This window comes from Mauremys reevesii, linkage group 1, assembly GCF_016161935.1.
Source record: "Mauremys reevesii isolate NIE-2019 linkage group 1, ASM1616193v1, whole genome shotgun sequence".
NCBI lineage: Eukaryota > Metazoa > Chordata > Testudines > Geoemydidae > Mauremys > Mauremys reevesii.
This window is the reverse complement of record NC_052623.1, coordinates 274,742,329-274,770,313: the sequence shown is the minus strand read 5'-3', so window position 1 is coordinate 274,770,313 and position 27,985 is coordinate 274,742,329. Positions and strand designations below refer to the sequence as shown.

The 27,985-nt window shown below is 48.8% G+C and overlaps 2 protein-coding genes across 3 annotated transcripts in view; one reads left to right on the top strand and one right to left on the bottom strand.

Moving 5' to 3' along the window:
• Nucleotides 1-7,267, top strand: part of UTP20 (UTP20 small subunit processome component) — an 81,393-nt gene extending 74,126 nt beyond the window's left edge. The window contains exons 56-62 of the mRNA XM_039494378.1: nt 1,005-1,137; nt 2,390-2,586; nt 2,973-3,044; nt 4,066-4,332; nt 5,508-5,634; nt 6,386-6,531; nt 6,718-7,267. Coding sequence (XP_039350312.1) covers nt 1,005-1,137; nt 2,390-2,586; nt 2,973-3,044; nt 4,066-4,332; nt 5,508-5,634; nt 6,386-6,531; nt 6,718-6,873 — 1,098 coding nt within the window. The 3' untranslated portion in view covers nt 6,874-7,267. The remainder of the gene's footprint in view (nt 1-1,004; nt 1,138-2,389; nt 2,587-2,972; nt 3,045-4,065; nt 4,333-5,507; nt 5,635-6,385; nt 6,532-6,717) is intronic.
• Nucleotides 7,268-8,080: 813 nt separating this feature from the next.
• ARL1 (ADP ribosylation factor like GTPase 1) lies at nt 8,081-26,784 on the bottom strand. Of its 2 annotated transcripts, none has more exons than XM_039494414.1 (6): nt 26,491-26,784; nt 19,777-19,914; nt 13,102-13,183; nt 10,042-10,153; nt 8,616-8,794; nt 8,081-8,395 (listed from the first exon to the last, which is right to left on the bottom strand). In XM_039494414.1, exons 1-6 carry the CDS (start codon nt 26,492-26,494, stop codon nt 8,365-8,367), a joined length of 546 nt encoding a protein of 181 aa, XP_039350348.1. In that variant the 5' UTR covers nt 26,495-26,784; the 3' UTR covers nt 8,081-8,364. The 2 variants fall into 2 exon arrangements, with proteins under 2 accessions (XP_039350348.1, XP_039350338.1); XM_039494404.1 differs by lacking the exon at nt 26,491-26,784 and adding an exon at nt 26,056-26,227.
• Between the last annotated feature and the right edge of the window lie 1,201 nt (nt 26,785-27,985).

The following is a 27,985-nucleotide window of genomic DNA, read 5'->3' as shown; positions in this document are numbered from 1 at the left end:
AACTGCATGCGTACCTATGCTGAGTGACCAAATGATCTTCTTTCCCCAGCCTCTCTCCAACTTTTGTCACCCTTGCTCATTGTTAGCTCCTATTCCTATTGTTAGCTCGTCAGGACAGGGACAGGTCTGCTGCGAGGTGCCCAGCATGCTCTTGGGCACTATAAAATAATGGTAGTAAGATGAGCGGAACCGAAAGAGATAAGAGAGAAAGCATCTGACCGTCTCTTTTTTCACTTTGTTGACTTTGTGCATTTGAGAGCACTTGATGTGTAGCATGTCAGCTCTCCGTGTCTGGATGAGGCTTTCCCACAGCAGTAGGAGAGAAGAAACACTTAAACAAAATGGTGATTGTAAAACCACAACAGTGGCAGTGGGGCTGATGTTGCATCTGACACTTCTTGGGATCCATTTATTTAAAAACAGACTAAGTATCAAGTTGATTGTGTCCTTGTAACCGAGAAACCCAGAGGTTGACATGGATATGAAAGGTCAGAAATACATCACTATGATTCTTAGTTTAACCTATAGAAAATATTAAAGTATTCAATACAATTCCCTTCCTGTAATTCAGTCACTGAAAGTCAATTCAGTGCACATGTTTTGGCTTCTGATTACATGGCTTCCACTGATTCTGATCAGTTGGTGAGCACTCTGTGATATGAATCGCTGGTCATAAAGAAACTGCCATGTATTTAATAAGGAATGCCAAAAGGCTGAACAAGATAGAAGAGCAAGTATAGTTATAAATGATATAGTGTGTTCGTGTACATATATACAGAGACAAGTGACATGGCAATCTTCCTTTGGAAACTATGAATCCTTGTGAAACAGTTTTAATGGACTCATTTCCCTTACACTAAATTCGTATAGTAAATATAAAGCAGTCATAGGGGTCGATGTGGAAGAATTCAGCCATCAGATATTAAATGTACAAAATAAGCCCTTCTGTACAATTCTAGGCAACTCTTGTAACTGTCTCTTTGATGATTTATGCTTCTTTTTAGATATCAGAAGAGACTGAAGAAAAGGCAGCAGATAGATTGTTGTTCAGTTTTCTTACTCTGATAACAAAATTAATCAAGGAATGCAACATTATTCTGTTAACCAAACATAATGAGATTTTGAGCAATATCTGGCGTAAGTATGAATAGTATTTTCTACTGTATTAGAACAAAGATTGTTGGTAATTTGTGTTGTTGTGGTTGCCCTAATGCAAACAGACAAAGATCTGTGCAGGAAGATTTGCACTTTGAAGAGGCATCTATAATATAAGGCAGTTACTAGTGAAAGAACAGATGTTAATAGAAAAGGTTTAGACCATCAGTGAAAATGATATCTCTCTCTGTTCTGGTTGGTTGGAACTATTTTGGGTAACCCAAAGGCTGCAAACTGGTGCCTGTTTGGCTTTAATTAAATCCCTTAGATTACAGCTTTCAGTTCTCTGAGAAAAATGGTTTTCTCTGTGAGATCATAAATAGCAGCCAGTGAACAGGTGACACATGGCAGAACAGCTCTTAAACGGTGTGCTTGTTTGGAAGGTCCATCTCAAAACAATTTTATTGATTAGTTGCAAGTGATGCACTGACATAAGCTAACTCATTTGGGTGTGCAGTGTTGGTGGGTTGTATTTTTTTAAATTGCTTTTCTTGCTGTCTGCAAAGGGCTTGCATCTGATTGATTGTGTCTTTAAAGAACAGCAGGCTTCCAAGTGTCTTCTTTAAAATCCCAGCAGGTGTCAGACTGACAGGACTGGAGGTCCTGAATTCATCCCTGGAACAGATGCAGCATGGGCAGAGGTGATGCAAACTTCCCCATGCTGCACCGCTGTTGTCCCTCAATGTGTAGCTGGAGATACAAACTCTAGGGAAGAGAGGGCAACTCACTCTGCTTACAGGGGCAATCACTGCTTCTTTGCTGAGCTTGTCTATAAGGTTGCCAGTGGTGATGGGTTTTAGAACGTGGTCACCTGACCCCTGAGAACCGGACTGAGGCCTTCAACACAGCTCACAGGAGAAGTCACTGAATAGACCCTTGTTTAAAAAAATACTCAACAGCAGTGTTCCAAACCATAACACTTAGCCATACATGATAGCCTACATTAGTCTGCATTTCTGTAGCCTACTGGTGTTGTTTTTATGCAGGGGAGGGGAGGCTCTCAGATGGCCACAGCTTTTGTTCCCTGCCAACCTGGGCTGGATTGGAATTGCTGGTGGCCCAGAAGCCTGCAGTCAAACTCAAAACAGTTTACAGTACTCTCTTGACTGTAGAATGAACAGTGATGACTCCAGTCCCCATAACTGTATAACCTTGCTGAGGTGCCTGGGTACTTTCCCCTCTTGTATAGCAAGGGTTATGTTGGTTGAAAAGCCTTTTTTTTTTTCCCCTGAAGGTCACATTCAGTCCCATTTGTGGTACCCACACAGCTGGGTGTGGCTGACTGCTGCTCAGATTTTTGGCTTGTTGTTTGCTTCTCACAAGCCAGAGGAACTTGTTAGCAAATGGAATGAGAGCAAGGCAGGCAAGAACAAAAAGACCACGTTGGAGCCAGCAGCGACCAGGTTCTTCACAGATGAGCTGGACAAAAAGGTAAGGATGTTCCCTCTGCACCAGTGTCTGTCGCCTTGCTGGGGGTTTCTGGTTGTCGCAATGCAAAGTAGCGTTAGTTGCTGGTCTCTCCATTTGTCTTTAATATTTGGACGCTCTCCACTGCTCTGTGCTGATTGTTGGCAGGCTTCTCCCATAGGATTGCGGACTGCCTCCCTTGGGTCTCGCCCTCATCAGCAAAAAGGCTCCCCATGGCTCCTATGAAGATCAGTATCTCTAAGCAAGAATTCTAGCCCCATCTAAGTGTTTGGGCCTCCCTTTAGCCTTTGGGAACTCTCTCTGTAGGATGGAAAAATAACCCCTTGGGCTACATCATCCTGCATGTTCCCTGTTGTGTAAAGAATTCCAACTCCCTTTTCTCTCCACAGATGAAGGAACTTGCTTTAGCGTTCTGCCACCAGCTGCAGTCCAAGTTCCTGGATCAGTCTCTGGGAGAGCAGGTATGAGTCTGAGTAGGTTTCAAACTGCTGGGGGTATAGACCAAACTATGGGATAATCCACTGTCCCTACAGAGAGAGCGAGTGCTCTTGGCTAGAAAGTGGAACATGTAGCAAGTGCCATAGAAATGGTGAATGTTGAGGTGAAGATAAAATACCACCAGAGAGTCAGTCTCTGGTCAGCTGAGATCAATGCTTATGCAAACGGCTTAGTGGAAAATCCTGTCTGTGCGGAGGAACTTTCTCGATGTAAATCTGCTGGCTGTACGGCTGCCACTACCCACCCGACCTGCCCTGTCACATCTAGTGTGAGAAGCAGAAGAGGGCTTAGCAGGGAGTGGGGCTCCGCGATACCAGATCCTTCATTGGCAGAAGGTTCCTGAGTGCTCCCATGGCTGTCCTGTGCATCCCTCACATAGTGGGCTGGGCAACTCTGAATCATGGAGCCACAACCAGCTTCCCTTCATTCAGTTCACCTCACTCCTGCCCTTGCACGTGCAGTTCTGATGTTAGTTGGAATTGGCTTAGATCCACCCAGTGCGAGCCAGATTCTGTTCCAGGTTGGGCAGGCCACAAGGAGCACTCCTACTGCAGGTCCTGGCTAGACACAGAGCCTGCTATGGATGCTAGCCATCTCCAGGGGAAGGATGTGAGCATGACCATAGCATCCCCACCAGCTCCTGAGGCAGCCTCAGTAAGGGCGCTGGAGTTAAAAATCTGGGCTGTGCTATGGCATAATTCTGAACTATATGGCCTTAATACATTTTCCTCTCAAAGGGCCTGATCCTAAAGCCCACCGAAGTCCATGGGAATTGTCCATTAGCTTCCATGGTCTTTGGATTGGGCCCAAAGGGGGGTGTCTGTATTCTACATGCAAAACTTGCTTTTCCGTGTGTGGCAGTCTACGTGAATTGCACTCCCTTGGGTTTGAAACTCCTGACCTGTTTAAAACCTCTCACCTGCCTCCTTCATGCCCCAGGGTCCGTACTGGCAGCTCAATTGGTTTTTCTTTTTGCTGTTGAAGGTTATAAAGAACTTGTTGTTTGTGGCCAGAGTTCTCTACCTTCTGGTCCCGGATTCAGAGGAGGGGGAGGAGACCAAAGATGATGAAATGGGAGGGCAGGAGGATGCTTCTGAAGACGACGAAGGTGAAAAGGCAGCATCTGCTCAGGAAGAGAAGGAAGGCGAAGCAGAAGAGAAAAGCAGACCAGCCACAGTGTTGTGGGTGATGAAAAGACTCTCTCTGATGGCAAAACGAGAAGCAGCATATTCCCCTAAAAACCCTGTGAAGGTAAGAACCGTGTTGTCCCTCCCTCCCTTTGACAGCATTGGGAGCTGCATGGTGGGAAAGCCTACACATGCTGTCCTGGAGCCCCTCAGGAACTAGCTTGGGGTGCCTGCTGGGAGGCAGGTGCTGGAGGTGGAGGTTGGTGCTAGGCTGAGGAATAAAAAATTCTGATTAGTGAGAGATGGAGGTTGCAGTATAGAGAGTCTCTGCCCTGCCTTCCCTCCCTTCCCCTCTGCTTCCTGCTCCACCTTCTTTCCCAGGCCTCCACCTTCTCTGCATTAGTGTTTTTTTTAACTTAGAGTGAATTGGCCAGTCGGGATGCTCCACAAATGTTTGTTGTTTATGCTGGAAGCAATGCTCAGTGTCCAGACGGGCATATAGGGGAAAGTTCCATCTTCCTCTTTCTGCCTGGGACACTAGGCTCTTCCCTCATCTCTCACATGCATTCCCCACTCCCATGAAGCACCAGAACACACCCTCTCTCCCTTAGCAAGGGTCACAAGCGTGACCTTCCCCACCGGTCTGCTGCCACACAGCTCATGGTGACAGTTCTGTAGGGCAGAAGTTCTCAAACTGTGGTCCATGGCCCACGAGCTCCATTCAGGTGGTCCACAGGTAGTTCCCTCTAAGGTGCACACCTGGGCGGTCGCACATGAGAGAATGAAGGGCCACCCACCTGCGTGGCTCTACTAATTAGGTGCCTGGACTCTGGAGATGTTAAGGTAAGGTGGTAGCCTTGGGAGGGGCTGTGGTGGCCAGAGAAAGAGGTGACTTTTCCCCCAGCTCCAGGGCTGCAGCTGCTGGGAAGAGACTACCCCTCCTTCCCAGCCTCAGCTCTGTGGTGGGGTAGAGACCCCCTCCTTCCCTGCCCCAGCTCGGGGGCTGCCTCAACAGGGGAGAGAGGACACATCCATTGCATTAGAAAGGTAAGACTACTGATATTAAAATATGAGTTGTGCGCTTTTATTTGTAGAACAAAAAATGTCAATAATTAAGGTTTTTTTATTTAGTGCTTTACAATAGTTAACTAATGGTACAAACAACATTTGGAAAGATTAAGTGGTCCATTGAGACCCTCAACAATTTTCAGGTGGTCCGTGGGGGAAAAAAAAAAGTTTGAGAACCACTGCTGTATGTTTTTTCCCCTTTGTCTCTTTCTGGCACATCTGTACTTTTAGAGAACTTGCATCTTTAAGTTCCTTGGAGCTGTAGCAGTGGATCTTGGGAAAGACAGGATCAAGCCATACCTTCCAACAATCATCACCCCTCTGCACAGAGAGCTGAGTAGCACCTACGCAGAACAAGGTAACTGCCAAACACCACTAAGGAACTGGAGCTGGGTCTGTTTTGGTTTGTGCTGTCCAGGCAGACAGCCCCAATCCAAAACACCCTGTCATTCACATCTCCTCAGACCCAAATGCCTTCATTCAGGGAGTGGTAGCATATAGTCAGAGGTGATTTAGATGGGGAGAGCAGTGATGCTCTAAGAGACATGGGCAGGCCTTTGAAGGTGAGAACATGCAGCTTGAACATGTGATGGAGGAAGGGTTGTATAATCAGACTGACCGACAAAGGTGACCAAGAGGCATGGCACACAAAGAGCTAAGATGGCGAGTTCGGAATAGGCAAACTTATTACAAGCATGAAGTGCTAAGATCTGGAGCAGGTAGAGTGGGGAGGAGTACACATCTTGAAGTGTATGAAATATTCCTTACTTGTTTATGCTCTTGTTAGCTGTTTCTCCCTCCCTCCCATGACACTCCTGAATGAGTATAGTCCATTGTGGCCCAGAAAAGACATTAGTGCAACTCCTGTTTAAGCAGTGTTCAGGAAGGTGTTAATGTACATGTGTGCAATTCACTTCTACAGGAAATATGCTGTCTGGGGGTGTTCCAATGTTACATGTAGGTTAGGCCACTGGAAAATAAGCACCAGAGACAAATCATTGCTTTTAAGAGTTTGTGTTTTCATGCAAATGGAAGAGAAATCAGTAATAGTCCTCTAAGTAGACTGTTTCAGAGTGAGGACTTAAGCAGTCATTTCTTTATTTTACTAGATCCAACACTGAAGAACCTATCCCAGGAAATCATAGAACTGCTCAAGAAATTAGTTGGGCTGGAGACTTTTTCACTTGCCTTTGCTTCTGTGCAGAAACAGGCTAGTCAAAAGAGGGCTATCAGGAAAAAACAGAGAGCCCTGCAGGTAAGACTTTATTCTCAACTCTGATTGCCCTTTAAGTAGAAAACAGTACTAAAACAATGTTAAAGGCAGGACACATTACTTCAGAGATGCTTGATCAGAAAGATTTTTTTTAATTAAAGAGACAATGTCAGCTTTAAACATCACCATATTCTTGAAAAGCAAAAATTAATTTCTGCTTTTTATTAGACTGTAGCAAACCCTGACATTGCTGCCCGGAAGAAGCTGAAGAAACACAAGAATAAAATAGAAGCGAAGAAGAGAAAAATAGAATTCCTGCGCCCTGGCTATAAGGCCAAGAAACCAAGGAGCCATGCACTAAAAGACTTAGCAATGGTGGAATGAAACAGCTGTATGGTCATGTATATATTTGATGCATAAACCTGATTGTGCAGTACTGGAGGCCAAGAGGACTCTACTTGCTGAGATATTCAGAGAACTGAATTTCTTTCCAACACAGGGTAGAGAGCTACATTTTTTACTGATACAGTAGCCTGACTGAACTCATTATGTAAAAAAAAAAAACTATCAATGTATTTATTTGTAATTAATTTTAAGTCTGCACAGATCCCTATCAGTCACCTAGGATTTTATGTAAAACTATCAAGCTGTTTGCTCTCCTTTCATGCAGAGACTGTAAGCGGCCAACTTTCTGTGCATGAATAAACTACATTCATGTGTTCCATGTTTTTAATGTACTAAGACATTGCATTTTTCTAATTAAATATGCTTGAAAGCACACTGATCAGTGTTCCTCCCTAGTTTATGAAAGATATGATTAAAGGTCTAGACCCTGATCTTTCAGGTATGTTAAAGGACTTACACAGCTTTTTATGGTAGATTTCATGTACTTAAGTATTCTGTGGGTTAAGAATAAATAACTCTGCTGTTTTCTTACTAGCATGTTCCACTTAAGCACAGCAGCTGCATCCAGTACTTGTAACTACCACATTTAACTTAGCACTATGACCATAGAAAAGAACAAAGTAATGCCAACCCTGAGTAGTAGGGGAGGGGGAGAAGTACTCCCGAACACACAGAACAGAAGGAAGCTACTTGAAATGGTGCACAGTAGGGTAATGAGCACTCTTGTAGTCTGGACATCACATTAAATACATAGTGTGCACAGCTATAGGGAGTTTGACTTACCCAAGGCAACATTCAATCCTAGCCTCTAGAACATTTGTGGGACAGCATCTTTGAAAAATACTTTATCTGCTCAAACAAAACTTGTTACCATCATGTGTTAAAATATGAAGAACCCTGCACCTGAGTTTCCAGCTCTGACCACCTAGATACTAATTTCAAAACTAGACTTTCCTCATGTACAGGTGGGCTTTTCAACTCACGATTAAGAAATGGGCATGTTCTGTAAGAGTGAGCACTAAGGCTCAGTTGAGTTTCCAACCGATAGCACTCTAAAGTAGCTCAAAACCAGTGACAGGCTTCTGTTATGTGCATGTCCCACACATCCCACATTAGATGTACTTAGACAAGTGACATTTCAAAGATTTTAGTGTTTACATGAATAAAATAAGTGATGCCACTAAAATTCAAAACAAAACCATTTATTCTAGCCTGTCTCAGTCTATTTTCAATTAAGTCTTCCATACAAATTAATATAAGTACATACTTTAATACAGGAGAGCAAGGGAGGAGTATTTTAATATAATACAGACAGACATTCAGTTGCTTCAGTGTGTGTTTACAAGACAAGTCAGCCCCCTTTACAAGAGTCAATTCCATCAGTCCTATTTACAGTGTGTGGCATTAACTTGCTTGACTGCAAAGAAAGGGATGCTTGGATGTGTTTGACCATCATGTGGCAAGGTTGATTTACTGCCTGTTCTTCAATGCCTCCACCAACCTATGGAAAAAATTAAGCAAGCTTATTTACTGCAGACTCCATTTCCAAGATGCTGAGAGGTTGTGCATGGTGCACTGGAATAATCATGTAGCCTATGGGCCCATGCTTTGTTCATTTGGAAAAAAGTTAAAATTAGCCCCCAAAATATCCAATGTTGGATCCTTCTGAGGACCATTATAACAGCATTAGTTATCAAGACGTGAGTTAAACAGTTACTTACCACTCCATTGCCTCATCAAGCCCCGTGCCTTTGGTTGCAGAGGTTTTGAAAATCTGCCACTTTTTGTCCTTCAAAGCTGGTAGACCCAGTGAGTTTGCCATTTCTGTGGGAGTCATGGCCTGCTCCATGTCCTGTTTGTTTGCAAACACCACTAAAATGGCTTTTTTCAGTTCTTCTTCCTAAAAAAGAAATCTATGCAAGTAACACTATTCTTCCCCTGACCTGAGGAGAATTTAAAGCAAACTACAGGTTTATTTATGTAGAGAAAACATTGGTTTTCAGTCTTTTATATACAGTAAATCCTTCAAAAGTAAGGAGCTAGGCTTTCTGGTAAACCTAAACTAAAATTTGATGCCAGTTCTCTTTGTTTGAAATGGCTTCCTAAGGGAAACTGACCAGGAGCGGACGGATTTAAAGTATTCTGTAAAACAAAGTATAGATTTTTATCATTCATTGGGCCAATAAAGGTATTCAAAGTTTATTAAATTAAATTACTTAGGGCACAATTCTGCCACCCTTGCATTGTAAGATACTAAACTTCGTAAGTAATCCTATTATAATCACTGATATTAGTTTAAGGCTGGCAGAACTGGGCCCTCAATAATGACAAAGCACTAAGAAGCTATGCTAGTAACAGATTATATTCAGTCTGGTGTCCACACAAAGGCTTATCTGAACTGACATGAAACGTGGAAGACTGACAAAAGCATTAAATATATTGCAAATATTCTGCAGTCAAAAGCTTTGTACAGTAACTCTTCACTTAATATCGTCCCCTTGCTGATCAATTAGAGAACATGATCGTTTAAAGTTGCGCAATGCTCCCATATAACATTGTTGGGCAGCTCCCTGCTTTGTCCACTGCTTGCAGAAAGAGGAGCCCATTGGAGCTAGCTGCTTGTAACCAGGGTGGACCAGCTTCCTTAAGTTCCCTGTGCAGCAGCTATGCAGCAGCTGGGCTGGGTTATCAACTGCCTGGCAGTTCAGCTGTCCCTCCCTCCCACTGCTGTGTGCTGCTCCTGCCCTCTGCCTTGGAGCTGCTCCCAGGAGCCTCGTGCTGGGGTGTGTGCGCGCGCTAATGTCAGGATGTCTGCTGCCCCACACTTGTTTAAAACGTATGCGCTGTGTGTGTGTATAGTTTTTTGTCTGGTGAAAAAATTTCCCTGGAACCTAACCCCAGATTTACATTCATTTTTATGGGGAAACTGGATTCGCTTAACAGTTTCACTTGAAGTAGCATTTTTCAGGAACGTATCTACGTTAAGTAAGGAGTTACTGTAATATGATACATCCTTAGGAAAGAAGTAAGATAACTTGATTCCAAGCAGAGTTCATTGTGGGGTACTGGTTTGTTTTAGATTTGCTCTAAGAGGAAAGATCTGCAATTAGTATTTTAATTATCTAAACAGTATATTTGTTTTCTTACCTCCAACATAGCAACAAGTTCTGATTTTGAAATGCCAATTCTGTCTCGGTCACAGCTGTCTACTACATAAATGACTGCATCTGTATTTGAATAGTAACACCGCCAATATGGCCTAGAAAAGAAGAACAGGCTAGCTGAGTTCATATAAAGTTAACTTTAATTTTACTAAGGAACCCAACACAATGGCAATTATAACAGTGTGATAGCCAGTGCTTGAAAAAACCACTTGCTCGGGGAAAGTAGAGTTGTCCCCCTCCAGGTAATTGGCCTAAAAGGCAACTGGTGTCTTAAAAGTGGAGGAAAGGAGCAGAGCACTCCAAACACTATTGCTCAAACAAGTAGTGAGTAAAACTACTTGGGGACAACTATTGATTGGGGGAAATAAGATGTGCCAAAGTTAAATTCATGGTTTTGAGGGGCAGTGCAGCAGATATTTCAGTTAGTGTTTCTAAGCCATGTCTTTTACCATAACAAATTAAACTTTAAATAAAATTTTACAAAACTAGTTGTGTGAAAAGCATCTGCCATGGATTTTGCTCTTAAGGCAAATAAATTAATCAAGCAAAAAATAAGACCTGATTTGATTCTTTAAACTGACTAGTAACTAACTAGGTTCCCAATTAAATCTTCATTTTAGAAGAATTGTGCTTGCTGAAGTATTTTATTCAAAATCAAAAAGTGAGGTTTGCATCTGAGGAAAGTAGTTCTTGATCTTTAGCAACTAAAGTTTGTAAAAATCTATTTTTTAAAAACATGACAAACAAGATTCTGCAAGAGGTGACCATATTCTCACTGTTGTACTATATCATTATTCATTAAAATTTTCAAAGGAATTTGTTAGCTATTCCTAAATTTAACATTAGGGCTGTCACACCATTAAACAATAATACCACCATTTATTTAAATATTTTTTGATGTTTTCTACATTTTCAAATACAACACAGAATACGAAGTGTACAGTGCTCACTTTATATTTTTGATTACAAGTATCTGCACTGTAAAAAACCAAAAGAAATTGTATTTTTCAATTCATTTATCACAAGTACTGTCGTGCAATCTGTCCATAATGAAAGTTGAATGCACAAATGTAGAATTATGTACAAAAAACTGCATTCAAAAACAAAACAGTGCAAAACCTCAGAGCCCGTGAGTCCACTCAGTCCCACTTCTTGTTCAGCCAATTGCCCAAACGCTTATTTACACCTGCAAGACACAATGCTATCCACTTCTTGTTCACAATGTCACCTGAAAGTGAGAACAGGCATTCTCATGGCACTGTTGTAGCCGGCATCACAAGACATCCATGTGCCAAAGACTCACATGTCCCCTCATGCCTCAACCACCATTCCAGGGGACCCGCACCCATGCTGGTGACAGGTTCGGATCAGTAACAATCCAAAGCAGTGAGCATCGACAAGTTCATTTTCATCATCTGAGTCAGTTGCCACCAGCAGAAGATTGATTCTCTTTTTTGGTGGTTCGGGTTCTGTAGTTTCCACATCAGAGTGTTGCTCTTTTAAGACTTTGGAAAGCATGCTCCACACCTCATCCCTCTCAGATTCTGGAAGGCACTTCAGATTCTTAGACCTTGGGTCTAGTGCTGTAGCTACCTTTAGAAATCTTACATTGGTGCCTTCTTTGCTTTTTGTCAAATCTACAGTGAAAGTGTTCTTAAAATAAACATGTGCTGGGTCATCATCCGAGACTGCTATAACATGAAATATATGGTAGAATGCAGGTAAAACACAGCAGGGGACATTGAACTCCTTGGGTGAGAATTGTGTTACAAATTTAATTAATGCATTTTTTTAAATGAGTGTCATCAGCATGAAAGCATGTTCTCTGGAATGGTGGCCAAAGCATGAAGAGGCATACAAATGTTCAGCACATCTGGCATGCAAATACCTGCACTCACTTTCTGGTGACATTGCAAACAAGAAAAGGGCAGCGTTATCTCCTGCAAATGTAAACAAACTTGTTAGGGTATATCCAGACTACCCGCTGGATCGCGATCTATCTATCGGGGATTGATATATCGCGTCTAGTCTAGATGCGATATATCGATCCCCGAACACACTCCTGTCGACTCCAGGGCAAGCAGCGGAGTCGACGGGGGAGCTGCAGCCATCGATCCCGCATCGTGAGGACAGGAGTTAAGCAGAAATAAGATACGTCGACTTCAGCTATGCTATTCCCGTAGCTGAAGTTGCATATCTTACATCAACTCCCCCCCGTGTAGACCAGGCCTTAGCAACTGTCTGAATGAGAAGTAGGACTGAGTGGACCTGCAGGCTCCGAAGTTCCACATTGTTTTGTTTTTGAGTGCAGCTATATAACAAAAAAACCCAACAAAATCTACATTTGTAAGTTGCACCTTCACCACAAAGAGATTGCACTACAGTGCTAGTATGAGGTGAATTGAAAAATACTATTTCCCCTGTTTACAGTGCAAATATTGGTAATAAAAAATATACACTTTGATTTAAATTACAACACAGAATACAATATATGTACCAATGTAGAAAAACATCCAAAATATTTAATAAATATTTAATAAATTTCAAGTGGTATTCTATTTTTTTGAGTTAAGTGCATGAGTTAACTGTGATTAATCGACAGCCCTATTTATCATTTTAGCCTAACATGCTAAAATGTCTAGATATTTTTGAAGATACATGGAACTAAAGCTAAACATAACCAGCTTCTATTACCTCAACAGTGCATAAAAATCAGTAGATAAATTCATTTAAAGACCTTATTTCCTTAACATTTTTATTTGCATGAGATAAAGTTTCCAAGGGCATTTTGTATCAGAAAATTAGATTGCAAAGTTTAATGTATTTAGGCAAACCAAACCTAAGAACATTCCATACAACCACTATCCCCGCATGTTAACTGGAATGCTTCTAAAATCAAATTTATGGGCTTGATGTTCAGACATACAGAGCACCCAAGATTCCCACCAAAGTTTTACGTAGTCAGCACTTCTGAATATCAGGTCCCTAGCATTCATTCCAGTTGGTTATGCCATATCAGTCTCAGTAATGTGAAATTTCTTACCTGATACTCGTCTGTCCTCCCAAGTCCCAGACTTGAAACTTTAGATTCTTGTACGTTACTGTCTCAACATTGAAACCAATTGCTGAAATATATAAAGAGAGACTACCTTAGTGCTGCTCTCTGGGAAAAACATTCCAGCAAGAGAGGCGCTGTAATACATTCTAACTTCAGTTAGAATCTTTAATCCTCAAGTATAATTAGAGCCTATACAGCTAGTTAAGTCCATACTTCTTCATAGATCATGTTACTAGCTGCTTGTTTGATGATCAAATAAATGCACTATGCTTTGACTGAAAGACAAGATGCTGTATTTTAAAAGAAATAAACACAACTTTAAAAAAAAATTTGGAGTTACAAAAGTGTATATATATGGTTGTTTTAAATAGGAGTGTTATTTATAACAAAGGCTTAGGCCCAGAGACCCCTGATTTCCCTGTGAGAACGAACATAAACAGAGCATAAATGAATTTAGCATTGACTTGCTCTTTCCTGTCTAGAGTTTGATGTGTAGACAAACAGAGCCTTCACAGAGTTCATGTTAAATATACATTTGAGACCCTGACTTTGCTGGACTGCCATCATTAATGCACATTAACCCCATAATAAGAACCTACCAAACTCTTGGTAACAAAATTCAAATGTGTGGCTAACACTTCTAGCGTGTAGTTAGCAGCATTAAATACTTTCTTTCCCAGTACTTCTACAGCACACAATAGTAGTTGCATATGGGAAGACACACAAACAAGGATACATGAGGTTCTACCTGCTGGGCGCTAAATCACGCTCTTCGCCATATCCCCAGCTGCGGGTTTCCTTACGCCCGCCTCCTTCAGTAGTTTAGTGTTCTTAGTTCTAACCGCTCTTCGTAGCTAGTTCTCGCTCATATACGCTAGGTTAGTTCTTCTAGTGTTAGTTTAGTTAGTAGTTAAGTGATAGTTAGCTTAGTAGTAGGGTAGTGGAAGGTGGTTCCTCCTATAGTGGCTTCCCCTCCCCTCCCTCCGGGCTCTCTCGTCCCCCTACACCTAGAGTTAGCCTGCTTCACCGCCTTAGCTGCTCGCCGTGGCCTCAGAGGCTGATGCCTATTGACCGCGGGCACGCCTCGTCCGGGCTCAGCATGGTTCCCCTCGCGCCCGGCACGAGCGGCGCGACCGTGGCCGGCGGTGCCATTCCGGCCGCAGCTCCGGCCCGCATTCTGCAACCGCCCGGCACCGCGGGCCGTCCCGGTGCTGGGCGCACCCGCCCGCGCACCAGACCGCGCAGCTCAGTCGGCCTTGGCGGGCGACCGCGAGCCCGCACCGAGAGTGGCTGCGCCGGCGCGGGCGCGCGCCCTTGGCCTCGAGCTGGCCGAAAGGCAGGCAGCGCCCCGCCGTCCGTGCGCTGCCGCACCGAGCGTGGTGGTCGAGCCAGGCGGCGCGGCGCGCTCGGGCGAGTCGGCACCGCGGCGCTGTCCCGCCGCGCCAGAGAGGCACGCTGCCAGCCGGCGCCGCCGCCGCGGCGTGCGCCGCCAGGTCGCCTGCGCCCTGCGGCAGGCTCCCGGCCCGCCGGCCTCCGGCACGGGCGAGCGGGCGCCCCGGTCCCGGCCGGCGCCGCTGGCGGCGAGCGCCGCCCTGCTGCTCACCGCGCCGCGCGCCCCGCTCGATCCGAGCACCGCGCGTTCTCGCCGCCGTCCCCGCCGATCTCCCCGCATCCGCTGCCGGTCGCCGCCCGGTCCCATCCTCGCCCCCTCGCCATCCCCCCGCCGCCCTGCCATCCGTCCGCCGATCTGGTCCGCAGCCCCCGTCCCCGCGGTCTCCGCCCGCCACCGGCAATCCTCCTCCCCCTCGGTCTCTCCCGCGTTCCCCTCCGTACCCGCCCCCCGAGCCCCTCACCCGACGCCGTCGTGCACAGCCGAGCGCGATCCATCGCCGCCCGTCGTCCCGCCGTCCCCGGCCGGCGCCCGGGCCGGGCGGCGCCCGGCGGCCCGTCCTCTCTGGTCACCGGCAGTCGCCCAGATCCGCGGTCTCCGTCCCGCGCCTCCGTCCTGCCTTCCGCCACCGTCGGGTGCCTCGGCCTGCCCCGCGGCCCCGCCAGTGATTCCCGCCCTCGGCCCTGGCGCAGGGCGGGCCCGCGCGCCCGCTTTCGCACACGGCGGAGACTCCCCCACGGGCAGTGGGGCGCCTGGTCCCCGGGCACGCTGAACTGGGCACAGGCTTCCTCTCTGGGTCCTCTCCCGCCGGACCCACCCTCCCGAGGCGACAGCGGGCCGCACCGCGCGACTCCATCCACTCCAAGCTGCCGTCCCCCGCCGCCCCCTACCTCTGGCCGGACGTCCAGGCACCAGCGCCGCGGAGGAACCTCGCCGGGGCTCGGACGGCGAAGCGCGAGCCGTCCTCGCGCGCGAGGCGCCCGCAAGGGCCGGCAGCGTGGCCCGGTTGACTGGCCCCGGCCTCAGGGGTCCCCCGCCCGGTGCGGCGGCCATCCGTCGCGGTCGGGGGCCGTCCAGAGCCGTGCTCGCCGAGCAATGCCAAGCTCTTCTTCGACCGAGGTCCGTCCAGTGACCGGGCGCCTTTGGCCGGACACGCGGGCCTGCTACCCTACGGCAAACCCCCGAAACCCCCTACGGCCCTAATTCCCATTCCCAACTCTAGCCTGGACTCCCTGGCCGCTAAACCTACCTCACCCCTGCGCCAAATCCTCAGCGCCCCCGTCAGCGGACGCCGGAGGCCCCCAAGGCTCACCGGCCTCCCTGCCCAGCCGCTGGTGTATCTGGCCAGGCTGGGGGTCCAAACTCTCTCGCCGGGGGAGCTTATTGGCGTCCTGGGCTCACATCGCGGGCGCCAACCGCTAGGTCCTTCCCGCCCCACGCGCCAGGATGGGCTCTCGCGCTGAATCCTCCTGAGGGGAGCTCTCGCCATCACGGGAGCCCTGTTGGAGCGCTCTCGTCGCGGGCGGACGCATCTCCTCTGGGGACAGCGGGCGCATCTCCGCTGGCAGGAATCTTCTATCTGCGGGGACATGCTGGCAGGCGCCAGGCTCTCCGCGGCCAGAGGAGTCGCACCCTTTCGGACGAGGGATTCTCGGATCTCTCTGTTTGAAGAGGCGAGAGGCGGATCCGGGATCCAGCGCATCGAGGATCTCACGCCGCCGCCAGCGCCCAGCACCGCAAGCCGCCGCTGCACACAGACCCTTCCCGCCGCCCCACGCCGGCACGCGCTTTTCGCCGCAGCCACCAGCGGCGAGGCGGCACCGACCCATCCCCGCGCCGCAGCTCAGCACTCGCCCCGCGGGCGCCCGCCGCCCGTCGGCTCCCCGATGGCTCTCCGACCGGGGCGCTCCGCGGCGGTTCTCGGCCCGCTTCTCCTACGGATCAACCGCCCTCCGCCTTTCCCGCCGTGGTCCGGCGTTGTCCGGACTTAACCCCTCCGGCACCTTTTGCGCGGGTCCAATTTCCAGTCCGCCGCTAATTTGTTCCAATCCCCCACCCACCTCCTTCCCCTCCCCTCTCCTCTCCCTCTTTCAAGTTCCTCTCACTTGAGTCCCTTCTCTGTGCACCCTGACTCCTTCTGTGGGCAGGTCTCCTCCAAGACTCCTGGCGGGGCCCCGGATCGCTCCTTAGAGCACCCTCTCCCCACAGCTTAAAGTCCAAGATTCCCTATCCTGGACCCAGCGGGCTGGAGCTAACCCTATCCTGCCTCACAAGTTGGTCACCGGGGGGACCATCATTCCCCTGGAGGAAGGGATTTTTCATTGGTTTCCCGCCTCGAAGTCCCTTCGATCCCTGCGCCGCCATCGCCCCTCATCCGCTTCCTCGCCATTGCCGGTCCGGCTCGCCACGCCCGTTTTGCGCCGTTGGCCGCCTTCTTCCACCGCGACGGCTTGCTACCGGTCTCTGTTACGGTGGCACCGCAGCGGTACGCACGGTCAGTGCTCGCGTGCGGCTCCCACGCGGCAGCCCTCGCTGGTTCTGGCGGTATCGCTCGACAACTACAAACCGACTCGGTGGCAGAGATCAATCCCTCTCCGATCTCGGCCTCTTCCGGCTCGTCCTCCCAGTCTTCTCCGAAGTCACTTCATCGCGGCTCAGCCAGCGCGTGGAGTCCTCGTCCTCCGCCTCGGCCGGGCCTGAGCCGGGCGCGTCTCGCCATCGCCATCAAGCGATGGTCACCTCATCTCATCACCCCACCACCACCCCGGCACCATCGCGGCCACCCGCCCTCCGCCTGGGCGGCATGGGCCTGGCTCCCTCGGCCGCGTGCGGGCGGCACACCGGGCGCATCACAGCCTCCCTCTGGCGCGTGGTGTGCCGGCACGCGTGGCTGCCTCCGGAGATGGTGGTGCGTACCGCAGACCCGCCCTCGAGATGGTGGTGGCGGTCTCCAGAGTGGCGACCCCCGGCCGTGATGGTGGTGGCTCGACCTCCGCCGCCCTCCGCCCCACGCTCCGCTCGCCGCTCGCGCCGCCACCACCCACCGACCGCACTCCACCTCCAGGGCACCTGGTGCCCCCTCCACTCCCTGCATATCATCCTCCCTGCAGAGCTGCGTGCTGCCCGTCAATGTGTCCAATCTGCCCTGCCCCTCATCGCTGCCCCCATGACTGGACCCGCGTGTGACAGCATGAGCGTGACATATGCACGTGAACAACTGGAGCTGCTGTTCCGCAGAACAAGCAGCTTGGGTCTTCTTCTCCTCTGCTCCACGGGGCTCTGCTTTTCACCTTCTTTCTGTGACTTCCATTCCATTCAGCGCCAGCCGCCTTTTCTTCTCGCAGACTCAAACGAGTGGTCCTTCGCTGTGCACGGGTCCTCCTCACCAGGCGAGTTTCCCTTCCTCCGCCTATTACACCTCAGGTCGGACAGGAGGTTTCCCCAGATAGACCTGTTTCAGGGGGTCGCCAGATAGACCCTGTCCCGGCAGGGGACATAGGTTCAGGGACCGCCTCCTCTCCCTGCGCTCCTCCCTCGCTCGCCTCCTCCCCCCCTCCTGACGCTCGGAGTGCTCTTCCTCTCGCACGTCAGCTCCTGAAGCTCTCCTCAGCCGCGCCACGTCACTCGAGGCGGCGCTGCCACTCCTGCTCTCGCTCTCACCCTCTGCGCTGCCTGGCCCTCGAGGCCGACCCCCTCACTCCGCTGTGGCCCATCCGCCGGGCCATCCCCTCCCCACTCAGACTCCCCACTCATTGTACAGGACCTGGCACTTACAGAGGGTGGCGCCTGCCCGCGCACAGCAGGAGGGCTGAAAGCTGCCCCAGCAGCTGGTCGCCGCTCCCCTCGCGACGCCGCGAGGCCTTCGCGCGGTTAAGAGGATGCGACGCTGTTTCGCTGAATCCATTACGTCGTTCGGTACTCGATCACCTCGTACCATCACATGACCTACTACCTGTGGTCATCCTACCGCAAGGTCCTCGTCTTGCCTCGTCGCCATTGAAGGTTCTGAAGAAGGTGGTCGAAGGTTCAGTCCATCGGAAGGTCGTCCCATCTTCTCCCTCCTAAGGTCGCCAGATGCTTATACCGCTGGCCTGGGACCCGGACCCGCTTACCCGACCGACCCCTGGCCGACCTGCCGTCCTGATCCTGGCTGCCTCCCTGGCCCCCCTTCGACTACCTTGGCCACGTGCCCCTGGCCACGTGTTCACACCACTCGCCGCCCGCAGAAGACAGCTTTCGAGCGTAGCCACCTGCACCACCTTACGCCACGCCCATGCAGACAACAGGTACAAGGCAGGACACCGGCTCCCTCCCAACGGCCCCGGTCCGCCTCCACCCCCACCACCACCCTTCCTCTTCCTCTCTTTTTCGGCTTCCCGCATGCCCTGCCTCGCCTCGGGAACCACAGCCCAGGCCCCGCCAACGCCGGGGCGCGGGCGCCGCTTTCGAGCCTTTCGGCCATCGCCCGCGCCGTCGGCCTGCGTTTGTCGCCGCCGCCGTCCCCGCATGAAGGGTCCTCCGGTTCTCCTCCGTCTGGGTGACTGCATGGATTGAACCTATTCGAAGCTTGCGCGCGTGCCTCATGCGCCGCGCCGCCGCGCCGCCGCGGCGCGCACACAAAGCCCCGCCTCATGCCGCTGCCGCGCCGTCCGACATGCCCGATCCAGGACTGTGCACGCCACCTGGTCTTGGTCTTCAGTCCCGCGTTGGTGCAGCAGTCTAGCAGCAGCAGGCCACGGCGGTGCCTGCTTCGCGCGGGCCACACCGCACCACACTCACCCCCACCTCACCCGACCCCACCGCCTAAGCTTGGAACTGGCATGCATTGGAATGCTGGAGCAAAGAAAAGAAGAGAAGAAAAGAAGTCAACTGGGTGTTCTTGTGTTGTGTTGATGTGTTATTCCAATCCAATCCAATCCCCCCCCTTCCCCACTAGCGCTGGAAGGTACTGAGAAGCGGACGGGGGACGGGGGGGTATATATATTATATGGCCATGGCGCGCCATGGCCCCAGCCAGGACCAGCGCCGCCGTAGGGGGGAAAAAGTTCATGTCGCAGACCGCACGCGGCGCGCGCACACCTAACTGGAATGGATTGGAGCAACACATCTCGAAGAACACCAGTTACTACAGGTGAGTAACCGTCTTTTCCAGCAACTTCTAAAGACTGCAGCTTAACTAAACCAAACTTTGTGTGCACACACTTCATAAACAAAGGAAATGTATGTTTTAGATCTTCACTGGATCAGTTATTTTTTAGAGAAGCACTTACTGGGGATGGTGGTAACAACTTCGCCAACTTGTAGCCTGTACAGAATTGTTGTTTTTCCTGCCCCATCTAGTCCCAAGATTAAGATTCTCATCTCCCGAGTGCCAAACAAACTGGAAAAGATAGTGGAAAAAAAGCCACCTGAAAAACAGAACAGAAACAAAATTTCAGGTACCATGTTGCAATAGCACTAAGTAAGAGAGCAATAGGAAACATTGTCAGAGAACACCAGGAAGTATATCTGCTTAAAAAATATCCACTAGTCTGAACAACTGGATTATTCCCTTCAGTGGAACTGAAAATAGCTCAAGCTGTTGATTAGTTACATACCTGCCAGCTCAACCACACCTACCCCTTCCTGTTCTCCAAAAGTTTGACCTCAGTCAGCAAGATCAGGTGGCAGAAGCAATCTTTCCTGCTGTTAGCATTTGCTTCGCTATCAGCAGATAGTGAACTTATTCCTTTTTCTATTGCCCTCTATGTTTCTGGTGCATTAAATTACATAGGGACCTTCAAAACCTGATGATGTTAGAAAGGAAATTAAGTTCTCTTTCAGTATGATCCACCCACATGTACATTTATTGGTTTAATGGGGTACATGCTGGAGGAGGGGCGGGCAGACTTTTTGGTCTGAGGGCCACATCAGGTTTCCAAAATTGTCTGGAGGGCCGGTTAGCAGAGGCTGTGCCTCCCTGAACCGGCATGGCCCGGCTCCTATCCGACCCCTCCTGCTTCTCGCCTCCTGACAGCCCCCCCGGGACTCCTGCCCCATCCAACCCCGTCTGTTACCTGTCTCTTGACAGTGCCTGGAACCCCAACTCCTGACTGCCCCCACCACCCCATCCAACCCCTCCTCTCATTTCTGACTGCCCCCCTTGGACCCCTGTCCCCTGACTGCCCCCGAACCCCTGCCCACCCCCACCGCCCCATCCAACCCTCCTCATTCCTGATTGCCCCCAGGACCCCTGCCCCCACTCTCTGACAGCCCCCACCCCATCCACACCCCCTGACCACAACCCCAAACTCCCCTGCCCTCTATCCAACCCTCCCTGCCACCTTACCGCGCTGCCTGGAGCACCGGTGGCTGGTGGTGCTACAGTCGCGATGCCCAGAGCACCAGGACAGGCAGCTGCGCCACCCAGCTGGAGCCAGCCATGTCACAGAGCACGGGCTCAGGCCCAGGCTCTGCCGCCCAGAGCACTGCACCAGCGGCACAGTGAGCTGAGGCTGCAGAGCAGGTGCCAGGGGCAGGAGCTCAAGGGCCGGGCCGGAGGGTCCCGTGGGCCGGATGTGGCCCACAGGCCATAGTTTGCCCACCTCTGCTGTAGAGTCTGATACATGCTAACTGAGGCCAGGTCTACCTACAAGGTCTACACTATAATCTTACAGCAGTATAACTGCATCACTCAGGGGTGTGAAATAACTGCATCGCTAGAGTGTGGGTTTTACCGACCTAACCACATGCTGTAGACAGCGCTATATTGACAGAAGAGGCTCAACAGGTGTAGACAATACTGTCGACAGGACATAGCTATTGCCTCTTGCAGAGGTGGATTAACCGCACCAATGGAAGCAGCTCTCCTGTCAGCGTAATAGCATCTTCACTGAAGCATTACAGTGGTGCAGCTGCACTGCTGCAGTGTTTTAAGTGTAACCATGTCTTTAAGTTTAAAGATTATGAAAGTGCGCTGACAGATGTATACAAACAGGTGTCTAGCCCACCTTCAGAAGTGTTCACCTAGGCTGGGATTGGAATAGGAAAAGGGTGGCTGAACAGATTGTTAAGCAACAGCTTCAGCTATCTTCATTTCCACTGTAGAGGAAGACAGTACAATACTGCAAACTAGTGAAGATGTTAATTACCTGACTTCCTTTTGGAGACAAGTTTTTTAATCCATGTGGAGTACATTCTAGTCAGTCATTAGTTTAAATTCAGGGCTTTAAAGAGATGGGCTAGATTCAAAATTTAACCTTATCTGATAGGAGACACCTCCAAATCAAATTAATGAGAAAACTTTACATCAAACGGTTACAATTAGAATAGGCATGCTTGTAGGACTGAAGAGTCCACCACCCAAGCCGAGTTTTGTTACACAAGCAATAAAATTATTTTTGAAGTGAGTCCTTAGTTCATGACACCATTCCAGTTAACTTTGTGTCAATCATCTAATGTGTAACATCCTTATTTGGTATTCCACAACCAATCTGTCCGGCAGACTGTTTGCTGCTAGCTATATAACAAGCATATCTGTGAGAGAACTGTCCCAATCCAATGCTGTAGGAGCAGCAGACCTGAAACATTCTCCTACTTAAACAGGGTTTGTCCCAACATCTCATTCAGGTGCACATTAAGGAAATGTACCTGTGGTCAGACACTGCTTTTATATTCATTGCACACTAAGCAAACAGGAGCATAATTCATTAAAAGTTTAGACTAGTAGGGGAAAGACTGACAGACATGGCACTTCCTGCCATTTCAATATGGTCGCCCAATGATATAAAATAATGAACCACAAATATTTAACTTATATGAATGATTTATGTATGATTGTGTTCTACTCCATGAGGGTGGGCTACCACAGCTCCGACACCAATAGGAAACAGTGGTGACTAAGGCAAATCACGTAGTTGTAATACCCCCAGAGAAGCACCATTTCCTGGGAAGGCTCGCAATATTTGTTCAACCTGGATTCTCCAAAGACCAACAGACAAAGAAAGGATTTTTGGATAAAAAGCGCAAGTTAAAAATGACTTGGGGCTTTTCTTCTTGATCTAGCAGACAGACAGGATATTCTGTGCCATGGAGGTCAGAAGGGTTGGTAAGATTTTAGCCTGCCAGGGCTCCACAAGACTGATGGGTAATCTCTTGTGAGCTTGTAGCATGGGCACAGGAATGTTTATTGGTTTTGTATACATTTTCTCTGTAATGTTTTTAGCCAAGGAATAAATGTGTTTGTTTAACTTGTAACTGTTGGCAATACACTAGTCAGAGCCCTTGGAAAGAAAACAAAAACACAGGTGCTGGCCTTTTCAGCAGAATGGCTTTCTGGAGATAACACAGTGTAGATCAGGGAGCTGGGCAACTTTAAACCCCCAGTCAACAGGGAATGAGACACAAGTCTCCAACCAGGAGAGAGGTATGACAGGGAGCCAGAAACATTTAAGTGAGTGCCCTTGTCGGACGACAGTAGGGGAATACAGGTACAGGTACTTGGAAATTCTGACAGGGACATTTAAAAAAAAAAGAAAACATGACACCAGACAATATTACATCTCTACCCACAAATGTTAACAGCTGAACATGTAAAAGATAACCCATACTGGACAAATATCAGTTGGGTTCTGTCTGGTATTTAGGATCCTAAGTTAGAAGTTACATAGTAAAAATATCCTATTCAAATAGCTTGCTTGTTGTAAACGCGTGTGTGTGTTAAATTTTTCTAGGGAGGGGAGAGGAACAGTGTACTTATGTAGAAAAGGGACGGAAACTACATGCCAGTCTCACTTTTTCCTCTCTAAGTCTGCTCCATTACAAAAGCGGAGCACATGGCTGATCTGAATGAAGTGTAAAGGCAAAGTGGCAAATGACACAACGTGAAAGAGGTATTTTAGGAGACACGTTTTGACAGAAAAACTTACATGAAAACCCCAGAGGACTTTCTCTCATCTTAATCCATAAAACTGGTTAGTGGAATTAGCCCCCTGATTCTCCCACTCCCTTTTCAAAAAGATGTGTCCCCATCTAAAGAGAGAACCCTAGTAAACTGATGTGCTCTGCAGACTTTCAGCTGCAGTAATTTGTTCCACCCTCGCCCTCTTCAGAAGAGGAGTTTTATGTTATTTGCCTGCTAGATTTATGCCTCTCTTTGCCTCCCCCTACTATCTACCTTATCTCATTATCTTAATTCTCTTCAAAAGCCCATTTATATAATTACATTTGTGTTATCTCATTTCAATTTGCCAGTGGAAAGAATGCTGAATACCTAATGTTTCTGAGTGACTTTTAGTAAATAAAAGTGGATTATAATCCTTGGCTAGTTATGGATTTCTGGGTGTAGTGGTTGTACAATTTGCAGTTTTGGAAAATTTATAAACTGTTGAAAAATAGGTGTCACCTTTGAGTGACCTCAACATTGTTAACACAGAATAACTTCCAAAATACATGGAGCATGTGACAGTCAGATGTGTTGATATAATTCATATAAAAGCACATGAAGTCATGATTAAAGTTTTGCATTCAGATAGCAAGTTTGATGATACTGGGTATTTACTGGGTTCTTTTGTATCTGTTGGAGATGTAAGTGAAAGCCCTACAGAGCACTGGAGTGTGTTACTGACACTGTCACAGGCAATATGAAGGTGGAAAGGAATGCACAACTTTTTTCCCTTAACTTTAAAAGCCCGACAATAAGAAGTTTTGGGGGGGATGGGACATGTCCTTCTGCAACTTCAACTGTCAACAATTTTGCAAATATCCTGCCTAAAAAGACATCAGAATTACACATAATATTCTAAACGTGGTACAGCTTTAAATCTAATTTTATTTCCAGTTGATATTGCTTAAGTGTCCAGCCCAAAATGATTTCATAGACTCCAAGGCCAGAAGGGGCCACTTGTGTCACATGATCTGACTTTAGGGTGACCAGAGAGCAAATGTGAAAAATTGGGACCGGGGGGGGTGGGGTGTAGATTTATAGCTATATAAGAAAAAGACCCAAAAATCAGGACTGTCCCTATAAAATCAGGACATCTGGTCATCTTCTCTGACCTCCTGTACAACAAAGACCACAGAACTTCCCCAATATAATTCCTAGAGCAGCTCTTTCAGTGAAAACATTCAATCTGAATTTAAAAATGGCCAGTGATGGAGAAACCACCACAATCACTGGTAAATTGGTCCAGTGGTTAATTACCCTCACCGTTAAAAATCTACACCTTCTAATTTCAATTTATCTAGTTTCAATTTCCTGCTGGTCCTGCTATACCTTTCTCTACTAGACTGAAGATCACATTATCAAATATTTGTTCCCCATGTAGGTACTTATAATCAAGTCACCACTTAATATTTTCTTTGTTTCTCACTTTAATCATTCTTGTGGCTCTTCCCTGAATCCTCTCCAATTTCATTCTTCTTGAATTGTGGGCATCAGATCTAGACACAGTATTCCAGCAGTAGTCACATCCCAGTGCCAAATGCAGAAGTAAAATAACCTGTCCACTCCTATCTGAGACTTCTGTTCATGCACCCAACGATTACATTAGCACTTTTGGCCATCAAGATGCACTACAAGCTCATATTCAGCTGATTATCCACTAGAACCCCCAAATCTTCAGAGTCACTACTTCCCAGGACAGGTCCCCATCCTGTAAATATAGCCTACATTCTTTGTTCCTAGGGGTGTACATTTGCATTTAGCTGTATTAAAACACACAGATTGCTTGTGCCCAACTTACTAAGCCATCCAGATGATTCTGTACAGTGACCTGTCTTCATTATTTACCACTCCCCCAATTTGTGTATCATCTGAAAACTTTATCAACTAAGATTTTATGTTTTCTTCCAGATCATTGATAAAGTTAAATAGCATAGGGCCAGGAGCAAATCCTTGGAGGACCCCACTAGAAACACACCAAGTTGAGGAAGTGTGATCACCAGAAAAACACGGTTGATTGGAAACTGCTTCACAACCAGAGCTATAGCAATAACTAACCACAAACAGTAGTGTCTGCATAAATCCTACCAGATTCTACTTCAGCCCAATATATCCATCTCAGAGCCTCTTTGTATTTTTACACCCATACTATTAAGTACTGAACTCACGGCTCTAATAAAGTCATCAACACTCTGAAGAACATTCCTAGTGTTTAGCTGTACAGAGTAGAACATATAAAGCTGCATTTAAACTTGGTTTTCCTTCAAATAGATGCTGCACTGCATTAGGTAAATGGCAATGTCTCAAGTACGGTTTAGGAGAACACATCAGATGAAGTTATTTGAGAGATCAGGGGAAACTGTGGTATTGGGATTAGACGAAGATTACAGCGCTTTACACACGTAACTCTAAGTACTTTACAAAGGAGACCTGTATCATTATCCTCATTTTAACGGATGGGGAAATGGGGGCACAGGTAAGGAACGGACTTGGCCAGGTCACCCTGTAAAGTGGTGGCAGAGCTGGGAACTGAACCCATGTCTCCGGGCCCCAGTCCAGCCAGTGCCTCACCCACGGGGCTTCTCTGACCAACTCCTGGATGCAGGTGCAGCCTCTGCCCTAGATTTACCTTTGCAGGGTCCTTTCTCACAGGCCTTTGCAAAGACACGGCTGGCGTTCAAGTGCCGTGTCCTGCGCCGCTGGGGGGCTCCGGGGAGGGACGCTTTGCCTGCGCCCGCCTGACCCTGGCCAGGGGCCGCGCCCTGAAGCAGCGACAATGGCACCATCTGCCACGGCACCGGCCCACGCAGAGCCGCCCGGGCGCCTCAGGCCGGGACTTCCCCCCCTCTCCCCCGCCGCGCGGACTGAGCCGCCAGCGGCCGCTGGCCCGGGGGCTGCTGCTGCTCGGGGGAGCCGGGACCCCCCGCCCCGTGTGCGGCCCCGGGGTCCCGCTCCCCGCCCCGGGCAGCAGCACGGCCCGGGCCGGCACGTCGGGGCCGAGTCTCGCGCTGCCCCCGCCGGCAAAGCGCCAGCCGGACCCGTCCCCGCAGCCCCCGCTCCTCACCCATGGTGCCGCCGCCGCCGCCGCCGCCGCCACCAGCTTCCACGTCGACGCAGTCGCCTCTGCCGGGGGAAGTAAATGAGGCGCCGCCAGCAGCCTCCCACTTTCGGCGCGGAGCCGAGATTTAGCCCGTTGGAGCCGGGGAGGGAGGGGCCGCGGGGCCCCGCCACTGACGGGCGCAGGGGCCGAGCGCGCGCAGGGTTCCCGAATCCCGCGGGCCGGAGACGCTCCCCCCGCGTCGGGGCTTCTTCCCACCAATGCGAAGCGACGAATCTGCGGCCGTGGACCAGGGCGCTAGAGCCGCTGCGAGGCAGCGGGTGAGGCGAAGTGCCGAAGAGGTGAGGGGTGACTCGGCGGGAGAGGGGGCGGGGCCTGTTAGCGCGAAGGGGCGGAGCCACCCGCGTTCCTCCTCCACCCGCCTCTGCCCCGCGGCCGGCGCCGGAGGCTGCAGCTCCCCGGGAAGGCTCCGGGCCTCAGCGCTGGCCCCTGCCCGAGGGGAGGAGCGATCCACGGGCAGCAGCAGGGCGCCGCGCTGGTCACACGCACCGGGTCTTTGCAACCCTGCCTTCAGCCCCCACTTTTAACCAGGCCAGTCAGGAGCAGGAGCAGGGCCAGGGCCTTGCACCCTCTTCCACAGAAGCACCCCCCTTCCCTTAATTATCCTGTGACAGAAGACTAGAGCAAGGCGACAAAAGGATTGAAAGATAAAACATTAAGCAACGAAGGACCTACACTAAGTTGGTCTGTCGCCTTTAAAGCTCTGGAAGGGTGCAACAAAAAAAAAGATTTTTTTTTTTTTTAGAAGTGTAATTTTGCAAACAGTATTTATACTACAGTGTATATTGTCAGTAGTGTAGTTCTATCCTCCAAGGTACACCTCTACCAGCTGCAAAGCAGAAGAGAATCTGTTCTCCCATCCCTCAGCTCATTATATAAACAGTGCCATGTGCCTTGTCTCCTCTCAACAAGCGTTATTGGGCTACTGTTAGAGGTCCAATACCAAATGAGATTAACCAAAAGTGCTGAGGACAGATTCTCCATTCTTCTTGAGCAGATATTCCTCTGTACACAAGCATCCATCTCAGCAAGAATGTATAACATAGTGGAACAGGGTGCAAGTTACATAGTAGATACAGAATAGTATGGTACATTAACTGTACAAGACCAAAAGAAGAAGTTATTTTTCAGAGGACTTGCATCACCCTATTGCAATATAACAAATTAAAAAAAAAAATCACAAAAAAGGGATTTATTCAACAAATGATCCTTTAGAAGAATAAAATCTAAAAAATACTGTGCAACCCACTTAAACATGTATTTTAGCCACATCCCCTCATTTAACCATTCTTAAGGGGCATTGAGCCATTCAATACCAGAATCTTCTCTAATATTAAATTAGGTTATTAATAGCAGTTATTGCTACTTACATTTATTTCCCTTATTTATTAGCAGCAAGAATTCCAGTTAATTAAACTGAAATGTTTATTGCAGTGGAGTA